Raw genomic sequence first — 23181 nt, 5'->3', positions numbered from 1 at the left:
TATATATAAGTGAGCGTGCACTACATGTTTATCGATTTTTAAAGAAAGTTTGGTATGTTCTTAGTGATTAGTAATAATTAAAGAAATAAATGTAGAATAAGAATATAATAGCCAGTATGGGACCTGGCCTTTGTGAGTTCAGCGATCAACACAATACATGGGACAGATGGCTTGGCATACTTGCAGTTAACCCACAGTGCCTGTCTTGATTTATGGACAGCCATTTTGATGACTAACAGTATGGAAGATGCTCTAACGACAAAAATGAGAGAATAGAAGGAAATGATTACATGACAAAACGTACTTTTTATGTATTTTTTTCGTACAACGTTGTGCTTTTTTAACCTCCGAATTTATTTTAAATCATTGGAGTATTTAAAGACTGGGTCATTTCTCCCAGGCGCCAATGAAGAAGAAGAATGGGCGGATTTACAGTTTAAAAGCCTCTCACTGACGTTTTCACCGACCCATCTAAAATCTCCTGCGCGCGTATTTCCAGCCAATCACATTACTCTACAAAGACCGATTATGTTGATAAGCTTGAGCCATTTGAATGGCAGATCGGTCTACCGCTCAGGCGTTCAAAAATACACGCTGACCAATCGGCGCGCGGTATGGGCGGGATCTCAAAAAGGGGTTGGATGCGAGGTATCATGGAGGATCAGTTAGAGAACGGCAGCCATTGAAGAAAGCCGAGCCGTAGGTCCGCGCTCTGGAGTTTCTGATTCTTTTTTTCTTTGAACAGTCAAGCCCAGTGCAACCAATACCAACAAAATGGAGATGAAGAAGAGGATCAGTTTAGAGCTGAGGAACAAAAGTCCGTCGCAGGTGAGATCTTTAATTATTTTGATCGGAACCGCGGAATGATGTTAGTTCGCAACCTGTCTATCATGCACACTCGAAAGAGACGCTAGGCTCCGCTGAATGGCAGCGGGGCTGCAAGACCACATGTGCGCTTCAAGGGATGCGAATAAGACGTTTTCATACATACACAGAAGCTTTACAGATAACATAGATGATATGTAGAAGATTGACTAGACCTCATTAGTCAATCCAATGTCTGATAGCAACATTACATTCTCTCTCGCCTCAGCGTTCGACTTGTCGTCCCAAACGCCACCTCAAAATAACGTTTTATGCAATAAAGTGTTTGCAAAACAATTTATATTACTCAACAAGTGACGTTTAATCTAGCTGAGACTTTATGGTCTTGCGGAGAAACAAAAATATTCACTTTTAACCGGTAACAATGCAAGGAAAAGCAAAACGTTTTATTTCCAGAAATGCGCTCAGTCTCAGCCCGACCGATGTAAAACGACGTCATAGCGAATCTGCTGATATAAAAAGTTGATTGTAGGCAAGCTTCGCGGATGCGTACCTCGGCTCAGTATTGCTTCTCTTCTAACCTAGTAAAACCAGCAGTTTGGTCTTCCAAAGGCGGACATCTTATCTCCAGCCCCGACATTAGACACTTGAGTTGGCATTTGCCCCCGCTCTTCCTCGTAAGACCCCCTAAGCCATTATGTTCAGTAGTGTGACCCCGCGTATCGAGCGAATGTCAGGTCAATGTTTTGAGCAAAGCACAGCGTATTGTACAACGACGTTCGTGGCTTCTGCAGCGCCTCGCTGTGTGTGTGTGTGGTGAGGATCGTGGCACGCGTGATCCTGCTCGTGTTGACGGGCGGGGAGTGGAAGTCATTTTGTTGCATCACTAGTTTAGACGCCAATGACGGTGTTTTGTGGCTTCGGCTGTGTTTTTGTGGGTAGGAGTGAAAGATATTTCAAATTCACGAAACGTACGTGTTATGTGCGAGGAGAGATAAAATAGTCCCTCGACTGACGCGGTTGAACGAGTTCCGGTTCGAAAAACAAGTTGCCTCGCTTTCATTCATGTCGGTGAAATGATGTAACCTACAGTAAGAGTTTTTAATACAAATAATATTAAATAAGATACAGTCCATGTGGCGCTTTTTAAAGCCTGATGTCATACCCGTCACCGTTTTATTAATTGACGGCATGTGGCAGATGGTGAAGGGGCGAGCCCTCCCCCTCCGATTTTAGTGGATTATTGTTGATTCGCCTGCACCGAGCCACACTTCTTCTGAATGAGGAGAGGATCTTTACTCGAACACGAGTTAATGCTCTGGAGGCGTGGACGTGTGTTCACGATACATACGTGGATTTGAACGTGGGCCTTTGTTGCATCGCCGGAGCAAGAACGATAGTGTTTTGCCGAAAACCCTTGTGAAACGCTGCAATTCAGCCCAAATCCTGAGTGATGTAAAAGTATAAACACGACCGCATTGCACCCATTCCTGGTGCATGGGCAATTTTTAAATGTGTGCTATTACGAAATGTGGAAGCCGTGTCTTTGTTTTCGTAGGCAAAGCAAATGACTGCCTATTTAAATGTTCAGCTGGAGTGAATGACTTTGTAGGTGTTACGCATCGTGTTGGAAGATCAGGGCCTGTATATATATCAAGCTTCTTAGAAGAATTATTCACACTGCTGAGAATTGACTTAAAAGTAACACAATTTCTTGTCTCAAAGCAGCGCTTAAAAGTTAGTTATTAAGCAGCTCGGTTGTAATTTAAGTGTAGTGGAGGACTATATGTTAAATTCCCGGCTTGGATATGATTTTACTCCGGTCGCGCTCATATGTTCAGTGCATGCACTTATTTAGTCTATTCTAATGAACTATCTAGAAAAGCAAATACGTTTACCCAACCATACACCCTGGCTGGGTACATGTATTTGCTTTTCCAGATATTTCTTAAAGAAATCAGGACAGAAGTGGTCAAACGTGGACAAAATTGAAGGATTACAGCAGCAGGTATTAATGGGTATGTGCCTCTTTCGTCCGCTTGTGATCCTATCGACCATAACGCATCCTTATAGCAGGCATAAAGAGGGCCTTATAAAGACCACAGTGAGCCACAGCAGGGGGGCCGAAGAATCACATGCGGCTTGAGAGCCATTGGTTGCTGACCCCTGCAATAGAGCATAACAAGATGATCCATAGCAAAACATCACGTCATTACAACAGTAATGATGTGTACAGACTGCGTGCCTTTTATCTTGCGCACTAAGAAGTTTGTTAACCGTATTCATTTAATTATGAAAAATGATGTGTAGATGTTGTTTCCTTAAAAAATGCCTTTTGTAAAAAAGTGCCACCGGCAATAATGCCAATGCAGGGGAGTGCCGATTTTATGGGTGTATAATGTGCAATGATACGGTTCCATTGGCCAACCCCTCCGTCCACCACATGTCTTCTCAGCGCCATCACAAGCCCCTAGTGTTAACTCCTAAGTACTTGAGACCTCTCAAGCTGTCTTAAACCTAAGAAACACTCTTACTCTCCCAATTATTTAAGAAATTTTATAACTTGCTTTCCTACTTAAGTTTGGAAGTAGGAGTAAATTGCATGAATTCTAAGCACTTAAGACTGAAATGGAACTTTGAGAAGCTTGATAAATACGGGCCGAGATCAGCATGTTCCCAGACCTCTTTCTGTTCCCAAATTCACACTGACACATATTTATATAAATTGTGATATAATTTTCCAGTTAAACAAAGATCTTGGTATACTTTTTTCTTTTTTTTGTATTAACATTTTTGTATTTAAAATGTTAGCAGTTGTAGGTAAGGATAGGTTGTTTAGCTAAACCATTTACCGTATCATTTTGAACACGGTATGAAATAAATTGTCATCCTTTGTAGGGATGCTCCGATCCACCTTTTTTGCTTCCGATACCGATTCCGATACCTGAGATTCAGTATTGGCCGATACCGAGTACCGATCCGATACTAAGGTAAAAAATGTAAAGTGCACAATTACTTAATAAACTATGTGCATTGCAGTACAAGACATCAGGCTCGACTTAACATAAATTTCCTGACCCCGTAAAACAAAATAACAAACTAATGATTCAAAAATTTAGTAAATAGTTTATTAAACCAGCACCGGTGCAAAACAAATGAAAAATAAAACAAAACTTTTCACTATCTTTGGACAAAAGACATTCAAAATTAAAGTGCAAATTAAGCAGCTGAATATAACAACAGCTTCACTAGCTTGATAAACGGGTATAAATAAATGGAAACAAAATCTCTTAATAATTTTTAAGAAAGTGCAAAAATAATTTAAAAATCAATTCGCAATAAAGCAGCTGAAATTGAGCAAAAAAAGTAATAGCTTTACTGCTTTAGATATATTTAAAATAACATGAATCAGATCTTTTTAATGCTTTAGTCACTAAAGCAAAGTCCACTTTACTAAACTAAAGTTTAGAGAAAATAAAATTTAACATCCAACACAGAAACAGATGAATAAAACGCTAGCTTCCCTAGCTTAGTAAAACTGCACATGTTTGTTGCATTTAACGTGGCATTTTGTGGCACAAAATTCTCATCCAACCAGTGTGCGGTTAAACTTAAAAGCGACACGGTGGACACGTCGCAGCTCCAGATATCTGTTGTAAAACTCACCGCATTGACATCTTTAATTTTTTCGGATATGTGTTTGCAGACTTTTCGGTACAGTTCAAGGTAGATATACATATTTACGCTTCGGCGTGTCGTACTGCGGCTCCAGGTGGTTTATAAGGAGTCTGAAGCCATTATTCGCAACGACGGACAGCGGTTGCCCATCCATAACAATGAAAGCGGTGGAACTTATTGGCGTAGCTGTTGTAAAATAACTCCAAATGACAGATATTTTGGCTCGCTCCATGCTGTTCGCTGCTATATGTTCACGTGCACTACGTACAGAGCACGTTGCTAGCGTATGATGTCGCACTTTGCTAGCGTATGCTGGCACGTTGCTAGCGTATGATGTCGCACGTTGCGCTATGCACAGCCGCCCACGAGAGAGTTTAAGCGCCGGTGTCTCCTCAAACTTTTACATCGTCTAGCACAAATTTTATGTCAGATCGGGTATCGGTGACAAATTGCACCGATACCCGATCTAGAATTTTATTACGTATCGACGCCGATACCCGATACGAATATCGGATCGGAGCATCCCTAATCCTTTGACTGTCAATGATTTATGTTAATCTCGCCTACAGGTAGCAGAGCTTGTTGTGGATAACTGTCGCACAAGCGATGGTGAGATTGAAGGCCTGACAGATGAGTTTAAGGAGCTGGAGTTCCTTAGCATGGTCAACGTGGGTCTCATCTCCCTGGCCAAGCTACCCTCACTGCCAAAACTGAAAAAGGTCAGTCAGAAGATCCAACAAGACAGTTTATATGACCAGCTTCCAAAAGCTGTTTTCAAGTTCATAGTTCAATTAAGAAAATATTCAGAAGTCAGATTTTGAGTTAAAATGTTTATTTATTTTATATTTTTCAATAGGATGAGCCACGTTTAAAGCTGTTATAAAGGGCTTATAAACAAAAAAATAAGTAGTGTAGTTGCATACTAGTTAAAAAGTATAATGTGAATTCTTCTGTTTAATAGACCTTGATATAGTATTTTCTCAGGATATTAATTCATTTACATCATATATTAAGTTAAGTGATATTTTTTCTCATACAGTTGGAGCTAAGTGATAACAACATCTCGGGGGCACTGGAGACGCTCGCAGAGAAATGTCCGAACTTGACCTACCTAAATTTGAGTGGCAACAAGATCAAAGAGCTCAGCACACTGGAGTCAATGGTAAACGCCCCTCATGCACTATTGCATTGGTTGTTGTAATCATGTTATATTTATATTCTAAATCAGCATTTAACAGTGTTATACCATGTCTACACCAGGCGCCACATGACAAAAGAAATTCAAAGCCATTATAATTTCAAAATTTGTCCACACTGGTTGCGGCGTGATGCGACAAACCCATAAAGAACAAGCAGGTTGTCAGGTCGCGCCTGTAGCTTCCGTTGTAGACACGGTGTCACGGTTATCATAATTCCTGATCTTTGTGCAATTGTTTTGATTTTGTTTCATTGTCATATATGTTTCTTGATGTTTTACACTTGTTTTTGGACCTTCAGCAAAACCTTAAGAACCTGAAGAGTTTAGACCTGTTCAACTGTGAGATTACAACATTGGAGGATTACAGGGAAAGCATATTTGAACTGCTGCCTCAGGTCACATACCTGGACGGTTTTGATGCAGAAGACAATGAAGCTCCAGATTCTGAAGCTGATGATGATGGTAAGTAAATAAGACTCTTATTGAACATCTTTTTTGCAATGTATGGACAATGTTAAATGTGATATTAGTTTATGGCAAATTATGGCCTTGTCCACACAAACACAGGTATTTTAAAAACTGCAGCGTTTTCTATGCGCTTTGGCCCTCCGTACAGACCTTTTTTTTAAATCTCCGGCCAGAGATTTTTAGAAACTAGGCCTAAGTGTGGTACTTTATTTGCACAGACGATGATGATGGGGAAGAAGGAGCTGGTCAGCTTGGGGATTATGAAGAAGATGATGATGATGAGGAGGAGGAAGAAGAAGAGGAGGATGAAGAAGAAGGCTCAGAGGGGGGAGAAGTTGGCCTATCCTATCTAATGAAAGATGACATCCAGGTAATGTAGCTCGTGTTTTAATCTTTCACATCCCAAGCTTTTCAGTGCTAGCTGTGTCTAACAAATGTTTCCTTTTGTTATAGGATGAGGAAGATGATGATGATTATGTGGAGGAGGAGGAGGAAGGAGGAGAAGGTAAGCATTTATCACCCCACTTGAGTTATGTTCGATGGAAGTTTTAAGTTGTATCTTTTAAACGGTTGCTTCTCGGTCTCCAGTAGAGGCTGGGCTCAGAGGAGAGAAGAGAAAAAGGGATGCTGAGGATGAAGGCGAAGAGGATGATGATGATGATGAAGACGACGACTAACCCTTTATGTTTGACTCCTTGGAAACAATATCCAAGCTGTAGATCAAACCTGAAAAGACCGTGATCTTGCAGATTGCTTTTCTCTTTGTAAACCATAGATAAATCACTGTAGATGCTAAGTGTTTTCTTTTATAAATACATTATATATTACACTATATAAAAAGGGGGTTTATTGACAAGTCATTTTTAGCCATTCCAAGTTTATCCTGAAAACAAAAATCTAAATGTCATCGAGGAGCGGGCAGAGGAAGATTTGCAGGGCAAGGTTTTGTGATTGCTTGTACGTTTGGAACTTGAGACAGCACTAGGATTTTTACGGCGGGGAGACAGCAGCATTTGTGTGTCTAAATCCATAAGCTCAGTTCAGTTTGTGCTTCAGGTCTCAGTGACTTTCCCTAAGACCTCTGTGAGGAAGCAGAACGTTTCCTGTTCCTCATCTACCTCTCCAGGTCTCATTCTTAGCCCATCACGAAGCAGCAAGAAAGTCATCTCTGTCCCATTAGATAGGACAGGCCATCTCCTTTGTTCCTGGATCAACCAATCGCTGCCAAGGATCTTGTGTCACTGTCTTTATATTGGATGGTCACCACTTGATTCAACTTTTCTTCTTTGATCAGGCTTGCTCATGTTGGCAGACCAGATGGTATGTGTTTTCATGATTTTAAAAGTTTGATTTATGTAAATGAATTGAGCAAAGATCGGGAGTTGGCAAATGGATTTTAAGTTTTAGTCTCAGTTTTTTATTAAAGAAATCAATCATGGATTTAATGTGACCTGTGAGCATTTTTTGCCCTCTCATTTTGTTTTTGACAAATGTCATTTTAAAGTTAAAATTATTTAATCTTTTTGAGAAATGGCATGGCTAGACATTTTCTCGATGTTCAGGTTTAACAGCTTTGGATTAAATAGCACCCTTAAGTACCTTTATACCCTGTCTTGCTGTGGAAACAGGTTAGTTTCTACCTTTTCTTGAGGTGTTTTACAGAGTAATACCTTTTAAACTTATGATGTTTGTATGGCAATATGTATATAGTATCCGTTTCAACAGGTTGCCATTTCTTTTTTATCGAATTATTTGGTCAGTTGTTTTAATACAAAAGCACATTTTGGACAAGCAAATCACTCTTTTCATTTCCAGAATTTGGTGGTTGTGTGTGTTGTATTTGGGGTTCTATTTGTTAAGTTCTCTAAAGAGTTTTAGTTTTTCATTGAATTTTAAAGTTTTGTTTTAATGGGTTGTTTTGTTTAGGGTTTTTTATATCACATCTCTAATATTGCAATCTCCTTTGTTCGATTGTGAACTCTATTGGAGTTAGTGTAATACATGAATGAAATGTCCTATTGGTGATTTAAGATGACAACTCGAAGTTCAACTTATGTTTAATAGATGGGTCTTTGTTAGGCAACGCTTTCTGCAATTTGATTATAAAATATGAACTGGGAGCCACGAAGGCAGCTTTGCAAATTTGCAAAACGGGTGAAGAAGCACTGTTTTACTATCTCAAGAGATTATTACCGGAATCATTCATTCTGATACAAACAGTGATATTTCAATATATTTTTTTTACATGAAAGATTTATAGAATCCTTTTGATTAATGCAACCTGGAATACATGTAATGTGGACAATAAAGGAAAGACCTATGACCATAATTTTGCGTAGAAAATGTTTGTCTTTAATTAAAAATAAGATATACATCTGGAGGCGCGATTCGATTACACAAATCCTGCATGTCAAATGTAACTTTCCTAGGCCTTTGACATGTGACATAACACAGAGCTAAAACATCCTGTCATCTTTTAATGTTATACTGACATCTGTAATGCCTTGTGTAATTTACAGATTGTCAAAGTATACAACGCACCAGAGCGTAGTGGGAAGGGGCGTGGTATTAACTAATAATGAGCGCACTTCCTTCGGCCAATAGAAAGTCACGATGATTCTTCGCAATAGTTATTTATAGAGTGTTTACTTTGGATAATCGTTGTTAATAATTAATAAAGCCGATGAAATTGAATTACGACTAAAGAATCTTCTGACTAAAAGATCGTTGTATGTTTATAGAATTAATGAAATACTAGAAAAAAAATCATATTTATATGAGATCCAGTGTTTAAATATGAAAAATTTCAAGGTAAGTTACGGAATATCCTTTCAACACTGTGGCTGCTAAAAGAAATTCTGACTACTGGCTTTAAACTTGTATAACAGCCTAAGTTTACCACTATGATTTCATAATGCAAACTCAGTTGATTTATGTACTATTTAGGACACATTTACACGTGAGAGTTACACATCCAACACATACATTAATTTAGTAATAAATACAAATCTATCAGAAAAATAGTTTTCTGAAAACTATTATGTGGCAATAATTAACCACAGCTTGAGTCTTTCTAACGATTAATTGTTTACTATCCAAAAGCAAGTTGTTAAACTTTTATGCTGACTGTATTAAAAAATACTACTTGTAAGTCGCTTTGGATAAAAGCGCCTGCCAAATGAATAAATGTAAATTTATTAGTTGTGGAGTTCGATGAGAATATATATATCTTTTAAAACACGTTGAATGTAAGTTCGCCCTTAGACCACTAGAGGGAGCTACGTTTCTAGTAACCAAAGCTCATAGCAGTAGGGGTAAAATCTTTGCGTCATAATCCATTTTTAAAAGGCCCTAGTTTAAGGTTTGACCACATGTATATAATTATAACATAAACATTGTCAGAAGGTCTGTGGGTAGTAGACAAACAGACACACGTCTGTTCATTGCATCTTTGCATACTGTTTTGCATAAAATATATTTGTTTTGCGGTAATGGCACAAAGCGCAATCACACAAAAAGCATTTCTGACTCAACATTTGGAATCTGCAGTGAAGATATCATGTAGGCTACACTGTACACGCAGTCTCAAGCGTTTGTGAAGCCGGCTGCCCATGTACACAACATGTGCACATATGTCACACAGCCTAAAGCTTAAGGGCGCAGGCTGAACTCAACCGTCCAATCAGAAAGCCTAAGCTTATGTTAGCCTTATATGGGGTCAGCGCAGTGAATGGACAAGACCTGATGAGCAGGACCAAGAGTGACCATTAAGCCTTTTTATGTGATCTAGTCAGAGAAACATTTTTACTAACAGTACGTCTATACTGCAACTGTGCGCTTGAAGTCTGAACACTGACATCTGTTCTTTCTGAACAGCATTGTCTGAATTAGCACACTGTATACTTCGTATTCTCTGTACGAAAGGGATCGACAACACAATCTTAATGCTGGCTAATTCGACGTCAAACGATCTCATTCATACGTTTTTAGTAAGATCTGCATTCGCGCCACTGACTTCATTATTGTTTTTGGTACGTTTTTGTATCGCCGACCTTGTGTTGAACCGGAAGTAATATGCGCTCTTTAAAATAGCTAACGTTAATTTCATTATTTAATTGGGCTGTCAAATGCATTTTAAAAAATGTGCGCAAAGTGATGAGGTCATGTGACAAGAACGAGTGAGGTAAAATACATAATATAACTGGTTGGTGGGAAATTACGTGAGAAGCGTTTTTACGTTATATTAAATAATTTTAATTCTCCCATAAAATATGAATTTGGCTCAGATAAAATGATATCTGACTACAGGCATAACTGTAAAAAAACACCTATGAAGGTTTTTTATTTACAAACCAGCAGCTGTAAACCTCTGATAACACTGTTGTTTTTTATTTAGCCTCGGACCAATCAATCTTTCTGTAATCAAAGGGTGGAAGTCATTTCCATTGATTTAGCAAACTGTCACCTCTCTACATTGTAATTAGACAAATGGAGGTCATAGACATCCTTACACCAAAAGTACTAGAGCCTATAATGTGACACCACACCAGGAAGCAGTCATTAACATGTGATCATAATTGAGGTCTGATGTCATTGTTCATTTTACAAAGCTATAATCATCTGTACAATCCACGTCATGAATAAAACATGGTATCACTAGCTGTTTTGAACTCTTGGGGTTCAAGTGAGGAAAAGGACAGAAGTACAGTCTGCAATTACATCTTTACGCTGGTAAGGGTGGGGACAAGTAACAAAAGGATGTTTGATGGGGATGTGCAACACTAATTTGTGCCTCAGATTTGAATGTATTTGTTCAGGGATGCAAAAAGACGCAACACTGGGCAAAATGCATGTTAAAGTGATAGTTCGCCCAAAAATCTTCATTTATTGACCCTCTTGTAATTTCGAACCATGACTTTCTTTCTTCCACAGAACACCAAAAAATATATATTTTGAAGAATTGTTGTTAACTGGCACCCATTGACTTTTCTTTCATTTTGCATCCATATAATAGAAGTGAATGGGTGCCGCTGCGCTTCGGTTACTGACTTTCTTCAAAATATCTTCTTTTGTGTTTTGCAGTAGAAAGAAAGTCATACGGGTTTGAAATGACAAGAGTCACCCTAAATGATAACAGAATTTTCATTTTTGGGTGAACTTTCACTTAACTATATTTAATTTTAAGATCACCGAAAGACTGTGTGAAACCTGTCAGAGTGTTTACGTTTTCCACAGTGGCTCAAAAATATGCAAACCCCGGTGCATCTCTAAAAGCTCTCTGTTGTCATGTTTTTTTTATAAGTCGCCATGTGCAGGATGCGCTGGTCCGAAAGAAATAACACATTAAGGTTTTGGCCTTTACACTCCCAGAGCGCTATGGCGTGCTTGTTTGATCATGCGGTATTGGTAAAACGCTGTGTATTTTTAGCTACGTTGCTAGAATTTGCACAAGAAAATCTCTCAAAAGCAGGAAGCAATATGTTTGGAACTGCAAATAAAGCTAATATACTTCAGTTTTGATTTAGGCAGATAATATATCGCTCAAATGATGTCATAAGTACATTTCTTAATCGGGCATGACATGTGACCTCATAGTCATATCTTTTAAATCATTGTTGTGTGAGCAAACTTGTTGTTGTGTAATGATCTTTATCCTTCTGTTGCTCTTTTTGTCGCATAAGCAAGTTAGAATAATCTAATAATTGATATCTAGGTTTTCCTAAGGTCTAACGCTTTCTACCTAAAAATCCAAATTCAAACATCCACAGATCTTGCACGTCATAATTTCACATGTGAATAAAGTGAATTCGCTTTATGGATTAATGGCCCATGAGGATTTCCCAATAAATAAATGCACTTTACCTATAAACCATATGAACCCCAAGCTGTGCAATACAGTGTCAGATCTATTTGTGAATATAGGTCACGTTCAACAACCATAGTCTCGAAGCCTTTTGCTCGGAGGAAATACAATTTATGCATATGCAAGGCTATACACTAGCTCCAGGCCTCAAAGCCAGTAATGCCGTCTCTGGGATGTCTTTATTAATCTATTTGAATCACTGGATACGCACCAAAACCAGATGCTGCAAGGCTGATGATTCACAAAGCAAAACCCCACCCCCATCCGCACGCTTGTACATACACGCTCCCCCTAGCCCAGATGAATCAGGTGTATAGTTGATTCTTCCACTCAACTGCCTGCTCTCCTGTGTTTTCAGATGTAAAAAAGTGCCCTGATTTGTATCCGGCTGATGGCTAATGAGATTCAAATCCTAACCCACCCGTATTTCTAACCTAACTAAGACCGATCCGCCTGTCGGGCACAAATTGGGGCACCTTCCATACGTCTACATACGCCTTCCAAGTACAAAAAAGTAAAAAAAATGCATATTTGTGTATATATCATGCTTCATTTAAAAACATCTGCGCCTTATCTAAAGTCCTGCTGCATCTCATGTCTGATGTTCACATTTCATTACAAAATTCCTTTCTAAAACAACATTTAATGAAATGCAGTGCTGAACCTCAGAGGCCCCAGAGCTTATTAAAATGGTGAGAGGTGAGAAATTAATGGAAAGGGATATAAATCATTTATTTTAGTCGGGCAGTAAATGGGGACTACTACTGTATTGTTTGGTTAACAACATTCTTTAAAATATCTTTTGTGTTCTACAGAAGAGTCACAAACAGGTGTTTAACCACATGAGGGTAAATAAATGATGACACAATTTAGATTTTGGGGTGAACTGTCCCTTTTATAGTATTGTACATAGTATATACTGTATATATTTTCCAAGTAAAATTACTGAGCTGGTGGTTATTTAAATATCAGCGGCTCTGTATAACGGCATATTGTTTCACAAAGAGCATGCCATCGTTTGCATTTTGTTTAGCTGAAGATCCTGTTGATAAGATGTTGAAGCTCGACACAATGAAGTGGATTCATGATGACCTGAAACTGGGCCAACAGGATGACTCAATGTTGTGTCATAGCCTCCGTGATGTTTTAAGCGAGCACACTATATACTAACGTAAACAGTGTGGTCAGGCTGTTACTCAGACTGAAAACATCTGAATGTTTGAATGCATCACTAAACAAATGAGGTACGCTTTAAATGATTTGATCTACTACCCTTCCGAAAACCTACTATGGTTTTAGTCTAGTATAGTATTGAAATAATAAATTGGGTAACATTAATTATGTTTATTTTTATGTCCATAACAAATATGTTAATGAGAGTGTGTAATACAAAAGACAAAGTCAATGTTCATAAATGAATGCATGACATTGACAGAAAGGTAGCCTTCAGGTTTTGCCCCATAATCCATAATATGTGTACATAATCATACAGTATAGAAACTTTAGTATAAATCAACAGCATGTGCGTGTGTGCTTAATGTTATAAACCGCAAGTCGACATTTCTGCCACAACAGCGAGACCTCACTTGGCCTCTAACCAAAGATATTAGCAGTACGTTTAGCAATGTGAATAAGCTTTGCGTGTTAATCTGGCATGCTGAAGTCAAGCCTGCTTTGGAGATACGTGGCCTACATAACAGTCATAATTCATTTAGTAGTCTATGATTTACTCTCATTTTGTCATCTAATATTACTAAATGTTTGGGCTTTTATAAGTGCCATAATCTAATGGGTTCCTCATAAAATCTTTATTCATGGAGACTGCAAGATTCAGGTCACCAGATGGCACAAAAATGGGCATGCATTGATTACAGGGCCAGTTGTTGACCCTTGTTCATCCACCCACCTGATTCAATACCTCATGATTATGTCTGTTATTGTTCTCATAATTACTATTCCTCCAGAGATCCAAAAGATTTTAATTAGTAGCTTCTTTGAATCACAATGTTCCCATTCAGAAGCATTCTTACATGGAATTCTCTACAGAAATTTTTCAAAACATCACAAGCATTTTGAAAATAAGAGGTCAACATACTTTGTCAAAACAAATTCTGAAATAAAAATAGCGATGCAGTGTATGCGCGTTAGTAGTTACTGGCCACGAATCCCTATTTTGTACGTATAAATGCATTTTTGTAAGATAAAATAAAATGAAATAAAGCATTCCAGGAGTTCTCTTATAGTTCTTATTTTGCGTTACACTTGCAGATACACAAAATCTAGCCTGCTGAAGGACAACTACTTGAGCAAGAAAATAATTTTATTTGTAAACTTTGTGAGGCTTTAGTCATTTTGGGGGAATATGACAGGAATATTCTGCTTATCGATTCTGATTCTTCAAAGTTGTAATTCACTATTTGTATTTCCATAGTTTAACTTCAAAAATCATGGTTAAACTGTAGTTACTATAATGATACTATGGTAAATTTACTACAAAATGTACTACAAACTAAAAAATATGGTTTATTCTTAAGGGCTTTTATTGTGACATAAGCAGCTCATTTCGAAAATGTGAAATAAGTAATTGCAATTTTATATCAAGTATCCCATCCCTAACATTTCAATTCTGATTCCAGAATTGGAATTGATTTTTGATTCCCAACCCTATTCTTGACCCTGCAGGTTTGGAAAATGAACGGATAAGATGGAACCACATGGTCTTAGGCCCACTGCTGAACTTTTACCAAAACATTCCCATTTACTACATTTGTTACCTGATGTGTTTCAGATCAAAATAAACCATTCACCAGTTTTAATTGCTCAACTGCAAAACCACAATCCAGTGCTTACCAATAGCAATAGAAGTGAAGCAGAACATCATTGTAAGTAGGGTCCTATTTAAACAAGTAAAAATACAATTATTCAGAGTGCAAGAAAGGGTGAGGTGTCAGAGGAATAACAGTTAATATATAAACAAACTGTGAGATTTGGCAGAGTGGATGAAAAAGCATCATCTTTGCATTCATCTTATAGCCCTAGAAGCCTCAAGTCTGGCTAAACATCAGGCTTTTGTGCTTGCGGCACCGTGAGGCGTCTTGGTTTTAATTTGCTCTGCCCGCTGCTGTCTTGCTTGTAGCTCCTTTACTTCTGCCAGTATCTCTCTAGCTTCTCTCCAGGATGAAATGGCTTCTTGTAACAGTCGCTCAGCTGCTGCACTCCTGCTATCCCAGTCCAACACTTCACTGAGGTGTGAGTCTGTACCGTTAATGTTTTTTAAATGGGGCAAGTACGAGACCTGGAAAAAAACGGAGTCTGTACAATTCGAATGGAGTGAGTGTGAGCCCGTGGAGAAAGGTGAATTTGAACCTTTGATGTGAGTCAGATCGATGCATTTCATATGGGGCGAGCTTGACTCTTTCGAATCAGGTGAGTCGATGCTCTTCGAGCGAAAGTTGCTCTTAGATTTCGGCGTTTTAAAGCGAGGCGAGTCTTTTGATTTTGCATGAGGCGATTCTTTCCCTTTTAAACCAGGTGAATCTTTACCTCTAACAGGGGGCGAGTCTGTTCTGCTGTGGGGAGAGCTATGTGAGCTGGAGCCCTTGGAGTGCGGAGAGTCGGACCCCTTGAGATGTCGAAGTCGGGGGGAGTCCATGCCTTTCAGATGGGGGTAAAATCCCATCCTGTCCCTATGATGTTTTTGTTCCTGGATCTCAGTGAGGAGCTCTTGAGTCCTCTGCAGCCTCTGGGCGATCAGGTCCTGAAGATGGTCCGTGGGGGTTTGGGCTAATGTTTCCTTCTTGGTTGTTTTTCGCTCTCCTCTGGACAGAGCTTCGTCCATGGAAGCACAGCGATTACGGCACAGAGCAAATAGCTTTTTTTTATTTGGAGAGCTGTGAGACTGGAAGCTATGGGGAAACTCACTTTGGTGTGGTAAGCTACCAGTGTTCACCTTGGCGTCCATAACGGAGGATGGTGGCCTGGACACATCGGTTCCAGCACGTCGGCGGGCAGGAGCCAGAGTATCCAGACTGACCTCATGGTCCTTCATCCACTCATCTTGATCATCATCAAGCATACCAGCATCTTCTTCATTTACCAAGTCCAGTGTCAGCATCCCATCAGAGGTGGTAGATCCCTAAAAACAGCGAATGTTCATTACAATTAAATTGTTTGACAAGCTTTGTTGATGTATTTCCTTTACAAAATATCTAATCGGGAATTCCTCATTCTGGAATGCATTTAAAGGGACAGTTCACACTAAAATAACTACATTTTCAGAACATGAAATAAGATGTTTTGAAGAATGGTGGTAACCAAACAACGTTGTCCCCCATTGACAGATTATGGACACAAAACCACTGGGAGATTTCTCAAAATACCATCTATTATGTGTCATAGACAAAAAAAGTCATACATAGGTTTTAAATAGCAAGAGTAAGTCATTGCAGAATTTTCCTTTTCGGCGAATTATCCCTTTAAATACCAAAAATCTGTGTTGTGCAAGATGAGTCATCATTTTGTTTTCAATCTATGTAGAAGCCCTCAAACGCATATTAAGAACAGAAAACATACTTTAAACTGCCTTTGATTTTGTTTGACAACTCGGTTATACACATTTTAGCTATATTTGTCTATTGCATCAAACAACAATAAAAAGTGTCTGAAAGTACATGAAACAACAACTGTCCTCAAACTCAACACAAGAATGCTACCCACCACAGCCATGAGATGACCCCGCGTGGGCAAGCGGCGCCCAAGTGGGATCTTGGCTCGATCGCGTGTGGGGTGCGCCAGAAGACTCTCCTCCTCAATCGTGACCTGCAGAGGAAAAGAAGCAGTAAAGTTATTATTAACATATAGAAGAGTCATTTCAGCAGCCATATATGGATTTTAATTTACACAACACAAAGGGCTTATAAAACATGAAGAGCCATGTGTTAGTATGTGTTAATTAGTCTCACTTTCCGCAGTTTTCTTTAGCAGCTGTTAGTGTGAAAAGGAATTAGCCGATTTATAAATAGCACGTGCTATACATCTATTGTTAAATTTGCAATAATTTTGCGGTTTTAAGACCCCCCATCTCTAGGAACTAGTTTTTCTGACTTTAAAATTATAGGTATGACTTTAGGTATAGTTTTTTATAGGTTTTATTAGGTTTATATAATAGTTTTTGTTTCAGTCTGTGAACTATACTAACAATGTTTCAAAATATTAATATATATATATATATATATATATATATTCTATTTGCATTTATTTGCAGAAAATGAAAACTGGAGAAACAGGTCAAAATAACAGAAAAGATGCTTGGTATTTTTTCAGACCTCAAATACTGCAAAGAAAACAAGTTCATATTTGCTTTTAAGCAATACAACAGTAACATTTGTAAATGTATTTAGGAAAAGCAACCTACAAAAATAACCTTGTTTTTTGTCATGCTTGTCATGCTGTCACCCTCACACATTGCTGTTGGATGACTTCCGTTTTAGGGGATGTGAAGTGCAGTTTTACAAATAGGATTTTGATTTAATGTACATTTAAATGTAAAATATGTTATTGTCAACTATTGTGGTCATAACTATAAAGCCTGAAAACAATCCTATTTTTTTCAATCCAAAATGACAGTTTATACTGTATGTTCAATGTTTCATTTTCTAACAGAATGACTGAATAGTTTTAGTATTCTAAAAAATGGTGCATAGGACAAAAATAAAACAGAAATATCTATAGTGATCAAAACCAGATAAGAAATGAGGGGATAGTGTGTGGAGAATAGATTAAATGTCTGTGCTTACCTCATCCAGAACCCGGTTCTTAGCTCTTTTTATAGCTGTATTTAAAACATTGATCCAAGATTCCTTTTCTTCCGGACTGACTGCCAGAAACACAAGGTTTGGACTCTAATGAAAGAAAATGTGTTATAATGTTAACCATCAGAACTTCACCAGCTATACCGACATGCTAAAAATAGCAAAACTCTGATAAATGAAAATTTTTGCTATTGTAAAATTAAGTGAGTTCAGCAAAAAGATTCGTAGATTACAGAAGTGACTGCTTTTTAAAAGAAGACCTCAGTATGCACAAAGTGAAATCAAAATACTGCCACCAAGCTATTTTTCCAACATTATTATCATTTTTCCTCACCTTGTTCCCAGGTTGTGTGCAACGAAGCAGTGTAAATTTACTGTGGTTCTTCTTGCTGTGGCTCTTGGCCTTTCTCAATTCCTCCGAGTGATCATATTGAGCCAGGTCAAATACTTCATGTGTCTTTCCATTATTCTTCATCTAGACACAAAAAGAGCAGTATCAGCACAAAGACCGACCATCTCTAGGCACTAGTTTTCCTGATTTAAAATTGCACTATTTATAGGTATAGTCTTTTTAGGTTTGTAGGTTTTGTTTCATTCTGTGAATTACTAACAATGGTTCTCCCAAATCTTTCAATAAAAATATTCTATTTGCATTTATTTGCAGAAAATTAAAACTGGAGAAACAGGTCAAAATAACAGAAAACATGTTGGGTGTTTTTCCAGACCTACAATACTGCAAATACATCCATAAATACTGATAAAATGAAAAATTGGAAAGGGCTCTTTTCCATGGCTGTATTCTTCGGCATTTTAAATTAGTCAAATATTTTTGTGGCTATTAAAATCATTAGTTCAGAGAAATGTTGTAGGGTTTAAGTATTATAAGTTGTGTTTTTTATTTTGCAATCAAAAATCACGACAGATGTTACAAACGGTTTTCAGTTAGATCAGCCCCTCCTCCATCTATTCAGCCAGTGACCCATCTGTGTAAAAAGCCTTATTCTAAGACAGGTCAGTCCTCATTATAGCCAAATGTGATGGTAAATTTCACTGAACCTAAGAAATAAAACCCACAATGGGATTTCAATTCCCAGAGGGTTCCCAAACGTGTCTGCAGATACAAACAGAAAAGTCAGACCCAAGTGAGATTAGCTTGAACTAATATGTGATGTGAAAAATAAGGATGAAGGTTCACCACAGCAAACAAGTTACGCAAATAAATTTAATCTGGTGTCAGTGATCTTGAGATTAAAGTAAAGATCAAAGTGATCTGTGATCACAGACCAGACAGCAAGCTTTAAGCAGCCTGTACATAGTATCCACGTGAATAAACTACAAAATGACTTAATAATATCACATTCTGTTTTTTTATGATTTTCCAAACAAAATCAAAATCTCCAAAATCCCATATGGCCAAAGGTCTTCTACGTAACCTCACGCATCCAGCTGATCTCCAGAGGCCCACACATTTAAATGTGACTGAGTGCGCACTGGCAAAAAGAGCATACTGGTGACGCTAATATGGGGCAAAAGACCCCTGGAGGGAAAGAGACCGGCCTCTCTTCACCACATCAATATTTCACTCCCCCACTGTTGGCACGGCACGTTCCCGACAGGGGGCCATCCTGATCTTTGGATTAACCACCTCCAAAAATAACTCACTAATACACCATCTTCATTCTGATGGAGGTATCTCCATCGACAACAAACCGGGAGGCCTTTATAAAGACCGCTCCTATAAATATTACATTTACCTGATGTGTTTCCTAAAACGCCAGTAGATTTTAAAAGCAAAGCTGAGAGAATAGTGAGTCTGTGTTATAATGAGGTCAGAAAAAATGTCCAAACATAACCACCAAGTGATCGTATACATCTCATGTTTCATTTGTTTTATTCCTTTTTAGTCGTAGTCCCCCATCAAAGTGAAATTTTGGCAAAACCAGCAAAACCAGTTGAGACCCACTGTGCTACAGCATCAATTATTCACACCAGATATATGGAGAGAGCCTGAACAGAGGCACTTTGAACACAGTTATAGAAGCTCAGCTGTCTGCATGTATAAACATCAAATGATTCAGTTGGGACTCAGAAAGAATTATAGCATTTATGACTAGTGCTGCATGAGATTTGCCGCACTATGCAATGTGGAAGAGATCAATTGATATGTTATGTCAGGTGACATTATATTGGCGAGAACAGAGGCTACCTTGAACTCTAAGTCAACTGTAGTAGTGCACATCCCTGTCAGACGGTCTTGACAGACTACAGAGCCGGAGGCAGTGATCACCAGAGGACAGTCCTATAGCTAACACGCTAACTGATGCAACCTGCTGACACTGTATTCACATCCAAACAAAACACTCGCCTGGTGTGATTTGTTTTAAAGTGATAGAAGTTCACCTAAAAATCCTGTCATAATTTACTCACTCTCTTGTCATTTCAAACCTTTATGACTTTCTTTCTTCCGCAGAAAACAAAAGAAGATATTTTGAAGAAAGCTGGTAACCGAACAGCACTGGACCCAATTCACTTCTATACTATGGAAACAAAACCAATGCAAGTGAATGGGGTCCAGTTACCAACATTCTTCAAAATATCTTCTTTGTGTTCTGCAGAAAAAAGAAAGTCATACAGGTTTGAAATTACAAAAGTGTGAGTAAATGACGACAGAATTTTTATTTTGGGGTGAACTATCACTTTAAATGCTATGATGTCACGCCTTTGGATTCAAAGCCCTGAGCATCTACTGGGACATGGACAGGTGCGGCTGGACCTTTGATCTCTGAATGTAAGTAATCACATCGCTGTTCTAAAAGACCACAGGGACGTAATGAGGGATGGATCCTCAAAGTTCATAACTTTGGATACACTAATGAGGGAACAATCACGGCACCACTGAGGTACCCAAGGTACAGAGTCCAATGGTATAACTCGTCATCTGACAAGATGAAAACAAGCTGCAAGATATGATTCAATTACAAAGATTTGTTGCCCCCAAAATAAACCAACAATTGGATTTAGAGAGATGCTTTATTCTGTATCTCATTACTTGTAATCAACTTTCAGAATATTTAGGGATCGTTAAAATTATTGTCATCGCTTACAAGATATCCATGGTACTTGAAAATGCTGATCATAACCACTAAGCAGCTTCGGTAATAACACTAAAACAAGATTTATATTTGCTACAAATGGTGTTTTATACTGTATGTCAGCGTTTATATAATATCTTTAAGAAAATGATAGCTTGTTACGGATTGCTTTGATGATTTTGGAAGATCCCAGCTTTAATATCAACGGCATGAATTTTGTCAGAGATTAAGAACGACTTTTTGTTTACTTGAAGAAATCTTAGCAGTCCACATTTGATTAAAAACTATTATTATGCATTATTTGATATCAATTTATAGGTCAGCTCTTAAACTAACCTCTTTTTCAAATATGTACAGATGATCTCCTTTCAGCATCACAAAGCGGTTTCGCCACACTTCCCTGAAAATCCCATTGCCACAGAACCTCCGGATCCAGCCCACTTTATCCGGTTGGGGTGACGGCTGGTTGGCATCATGAAGACCCTGTAAGTGTGTCAATAACACCCGGTTACAGTATCAGCTCTCTTACATAACAGTACATCCAGATCACTCTCACACAGCATCCGATATCATTCGCATCTTCACTACCACAGTATAGTATACAGAGTATACGAGTCATACATTTAAATAAAAAAAATGAACATCCCAAAATGTTAAACAGTCCGGGAGTGGGCAATTAAATAGGTTAATTGAAATCAAATTCATCCCATCACGGGCGATCTCTACCCCCAGCAAATAACGCCCGAGGAAAACGAGCGGAGAAAGATGCCCAGTATTCCAGTTTAGCATAACAAAGGAATCATTAGGATGTTAAAATATATATTTGAAATCACATCAATAAAAAGCAACGTGCACTACAAATGAATTGCACGTACTTTTAAGACGTGCGCATACAGTGACTGTATAAAAATCTCACCCTTTTGACCAAATGGCTTTTCTTCATGCTGGTCCCAGTATGTGTATTTTCCAGTGTATATTCCGCGCTCTGCTCGAAACAGATGTTTCATTCGCTTTAATCTTCCACTTTAAGGCTCTGTGGTCCACAGCGCAGGTGTTCTTGTTAGGTTGAACTGCTGTATGTCAGCGTTGGACTGCCTCTGTCTACACTGACGGTTTGCAAAACGCGGGCACCGGCTCTCCATTGGCTTGGGTGACTCCCTGAGACGCTGTGGGTTGCATTGACACATTTGGGAGGGAGGGAGGGAGGCAGGGAGGGAGGGAGGGGGTTATTCTCGTATAGAGCTCGACTGCTCCATCTATTGAACGAGCGCAGCTGTCAGCGTGATGTCACGGTGCGCGAGACGCTTTCTCCTTTTCTCATTAACAAATCAGATGCTCAGTTATTCGTTCAGGGAGTCTGCTAAAACATTAATGATTTAATACAGGGGGTTTTCATGTATAAACTGTATAAAATGTTCTTTTCAAGGTGCGCAAATAATCTTCACTATAGGCTAACACTGAAAATATACTGAACCCTCTGCTCATCCCATATAAAGTAAATTGTGTGCTTGATGGAGTAAGTCCTTCAGACCTGCTATTTCTCTGGCTGATGGGTGGGGATTAATGGATGTGATTATGTGAGGGGAGTTCGAGCGTATCCAGAGGGTTTAAGCTCTGAAGGTTGAGGTAATGACCTAAGAGGTCAGGGCTAAACTCAGTCCACTTGATACATTTTGTATCCACAAGTCATCTGTCAAGTGATGGAGTCTGTAATCTAAGGCTGTGGTCAAAACATAATTGAAAATCTTAAAAGGGTGTATAAATCACTGAATGGAAAAGATAATGTATTTTCTATCTATTGATTTGAAAGCATCATAAAATATTGTCACATACTCCTTTTGGGTATTAAGTGTAACTGTACAACGGTATAGAAATTAGGTGGACCAAAACATTTTTAGAAACAGTTTGCGTTTTATACAAATCATAGATGGAAAAACTCACCAAAAATGCCAATTCTGTCATCATTTACTCACCTTTGAGTTTTTCCAAATCTGTATACATTTCTTTGTTTTGATGAACAAAGAGAAAGATTTTTGGAAGAATGCTTTATGACCAAACAGATCTTGCCGTTGACGGAAAAATTACTTTATCGGTTTTTATTTGTTTTGTTGAACACAAAAGAAGACATTTTGAAGAATGTAGAACAGCAAACAGTTCTGGGGCACTTTTGACAACAATTGTATTATGTCCTACTATGGTAGTCAATGGGGGGCAAAATCTGTGTGGTTATAAGCATTCTTCCAAATC

At 38.4% G+C, this 23181-nt stretch overlaps 2 protein-coding genes across 6 annotated transcripts; one reads left to right on the top strand and one right to left on the bottom strand.

The window, feature by feature from the left end:
- Positions 1–563: 563 nt before the first annotated feature.
- On the top strand, positions 564–7609 carry anp32e (acidic (leucine-rich) nuclear phosphoprotein 32 family, member E). 5 transcript variants are annotated; one of them, XM_079485334.1, is made up of 7 exons: positions 564–828; positions 5073–5222; positions 5543–5665; positions 6001–6163; positions 6388–6539; positions 6623–6674; positions 6758–7609. In XM_079485334.1, exons 1-7 carry the CDS (start codon positions 775–777, stop codon positions 6844–6846), a joined length of 783 nt encoding a protein of 260 aa, XP_079341460.1. In that variant the 5' UTR covers positions 564–774; the 3' UTR covers positions 6847–7609. The 5 variants fall into 5 exon arrangements, with proteins under 5 accessions (XP_079341460.1, XP_079341461.1, XP_079341458.1 ...); XM_079485335.1 differs by having other exon boundaries at positions 654–828; positions 6761–7609; XM_079485332.1 differs by lacking the exon at positions 564–828 and adding an exon at positions 1337–1502.
- Positions 7610–12910: 5301 nt separating this feature from the next.
- On the bottom strand, positions 12911–22086 carry plekho1a (pleckstrin homology domain containing, family O member 1a). The gene is made up of 6 exons (XM_079484253.1): positions 21851–22086; positions 21271–21417; positions 18177–18317; positions 17828–17932; positions 16749–16850; positions 12911–16167 (listed from the first exon to the last, which is right to left on the bottom strand). The coding sequence occupies exons 1-6, from the start codon at positions 21875–21877 to the stop codon at positions 15094–15096; spliced, it is 1596 nt and encodes a 531-aa protein (XP_079340379.1). The 5' UTR covers positions 21878–22086; the 3' UTR covers positions 12911–15093.
- Positions 22087–23181: the final 1095 nt, after the last annotated feature.

The sequence above is a fragment of the Barbatula barbatula genome (genome assembly GCF_947034865.1).
Source record: "Barbatula barbatula genome assembly, chromosome: 21".
Taxonomy (NCBI): domain Eukaryota; kingdom Metazoa; phylum Chordata; class Actinopteri; order Cypriniformes; family Nemacheilidae; genus Barbatula; species Barbatula barbatula.
Note: the sequence above shows the minus strand (reverse complement) of the source record. Positions and strands in the feature narration are given on the sequence as shown.

What these genes read in the sequence shown, in the direction of transcription:
- anp32e (XM_079485332.1), top strand. Translation starts at nt 1,371, where the DNA reads ATGCGTACCTCGGCTCAGTATTGCTTCTCTTCTAACCTAGTAAAACCA. An exon ending in CACTGCCAAAACTGAAAAAG is followed by an intron (nt 5,223 to 5,542) that starts GTCAGTCAGAAG and finishes TTTCTCATACAG; the next exon opens with TTGGAGCTAAGTGATAACAA. An exon ending in TCAGCACACTGGAGTCAATG is followed by an intron (nt 5,666 to 6,000) that starts GTAAACGCCCCT and finishes TTGGACCTTCAG; the next exon opens with CAAAACCTTAAGAACCTGAA.
- plekho1a (XM_079484253.1), bottom strand. Translation starts at nt 21,877, where the DNA reads ATGAAGAAAAGCCATTTGGTCAAAAGG. An exon ending in AAAGCCATTTGGTCAAAAGG is followed by an intron (nt 21,418 to 21,850) that starts GTGAGATTTTTA and finishes ACACACTTACAG; the next exon opens with GGTCTTCATGATGCCAACCA. An exon ending in GCACACAACCTGGGAACAAG is followed by an intron (nt 17,933 to 18,176) that starts GTGAGGAAAAAT and finishes TTCTTTCATTAG; the next exon opens with AGTCCAAACCTTGTGTTTCT.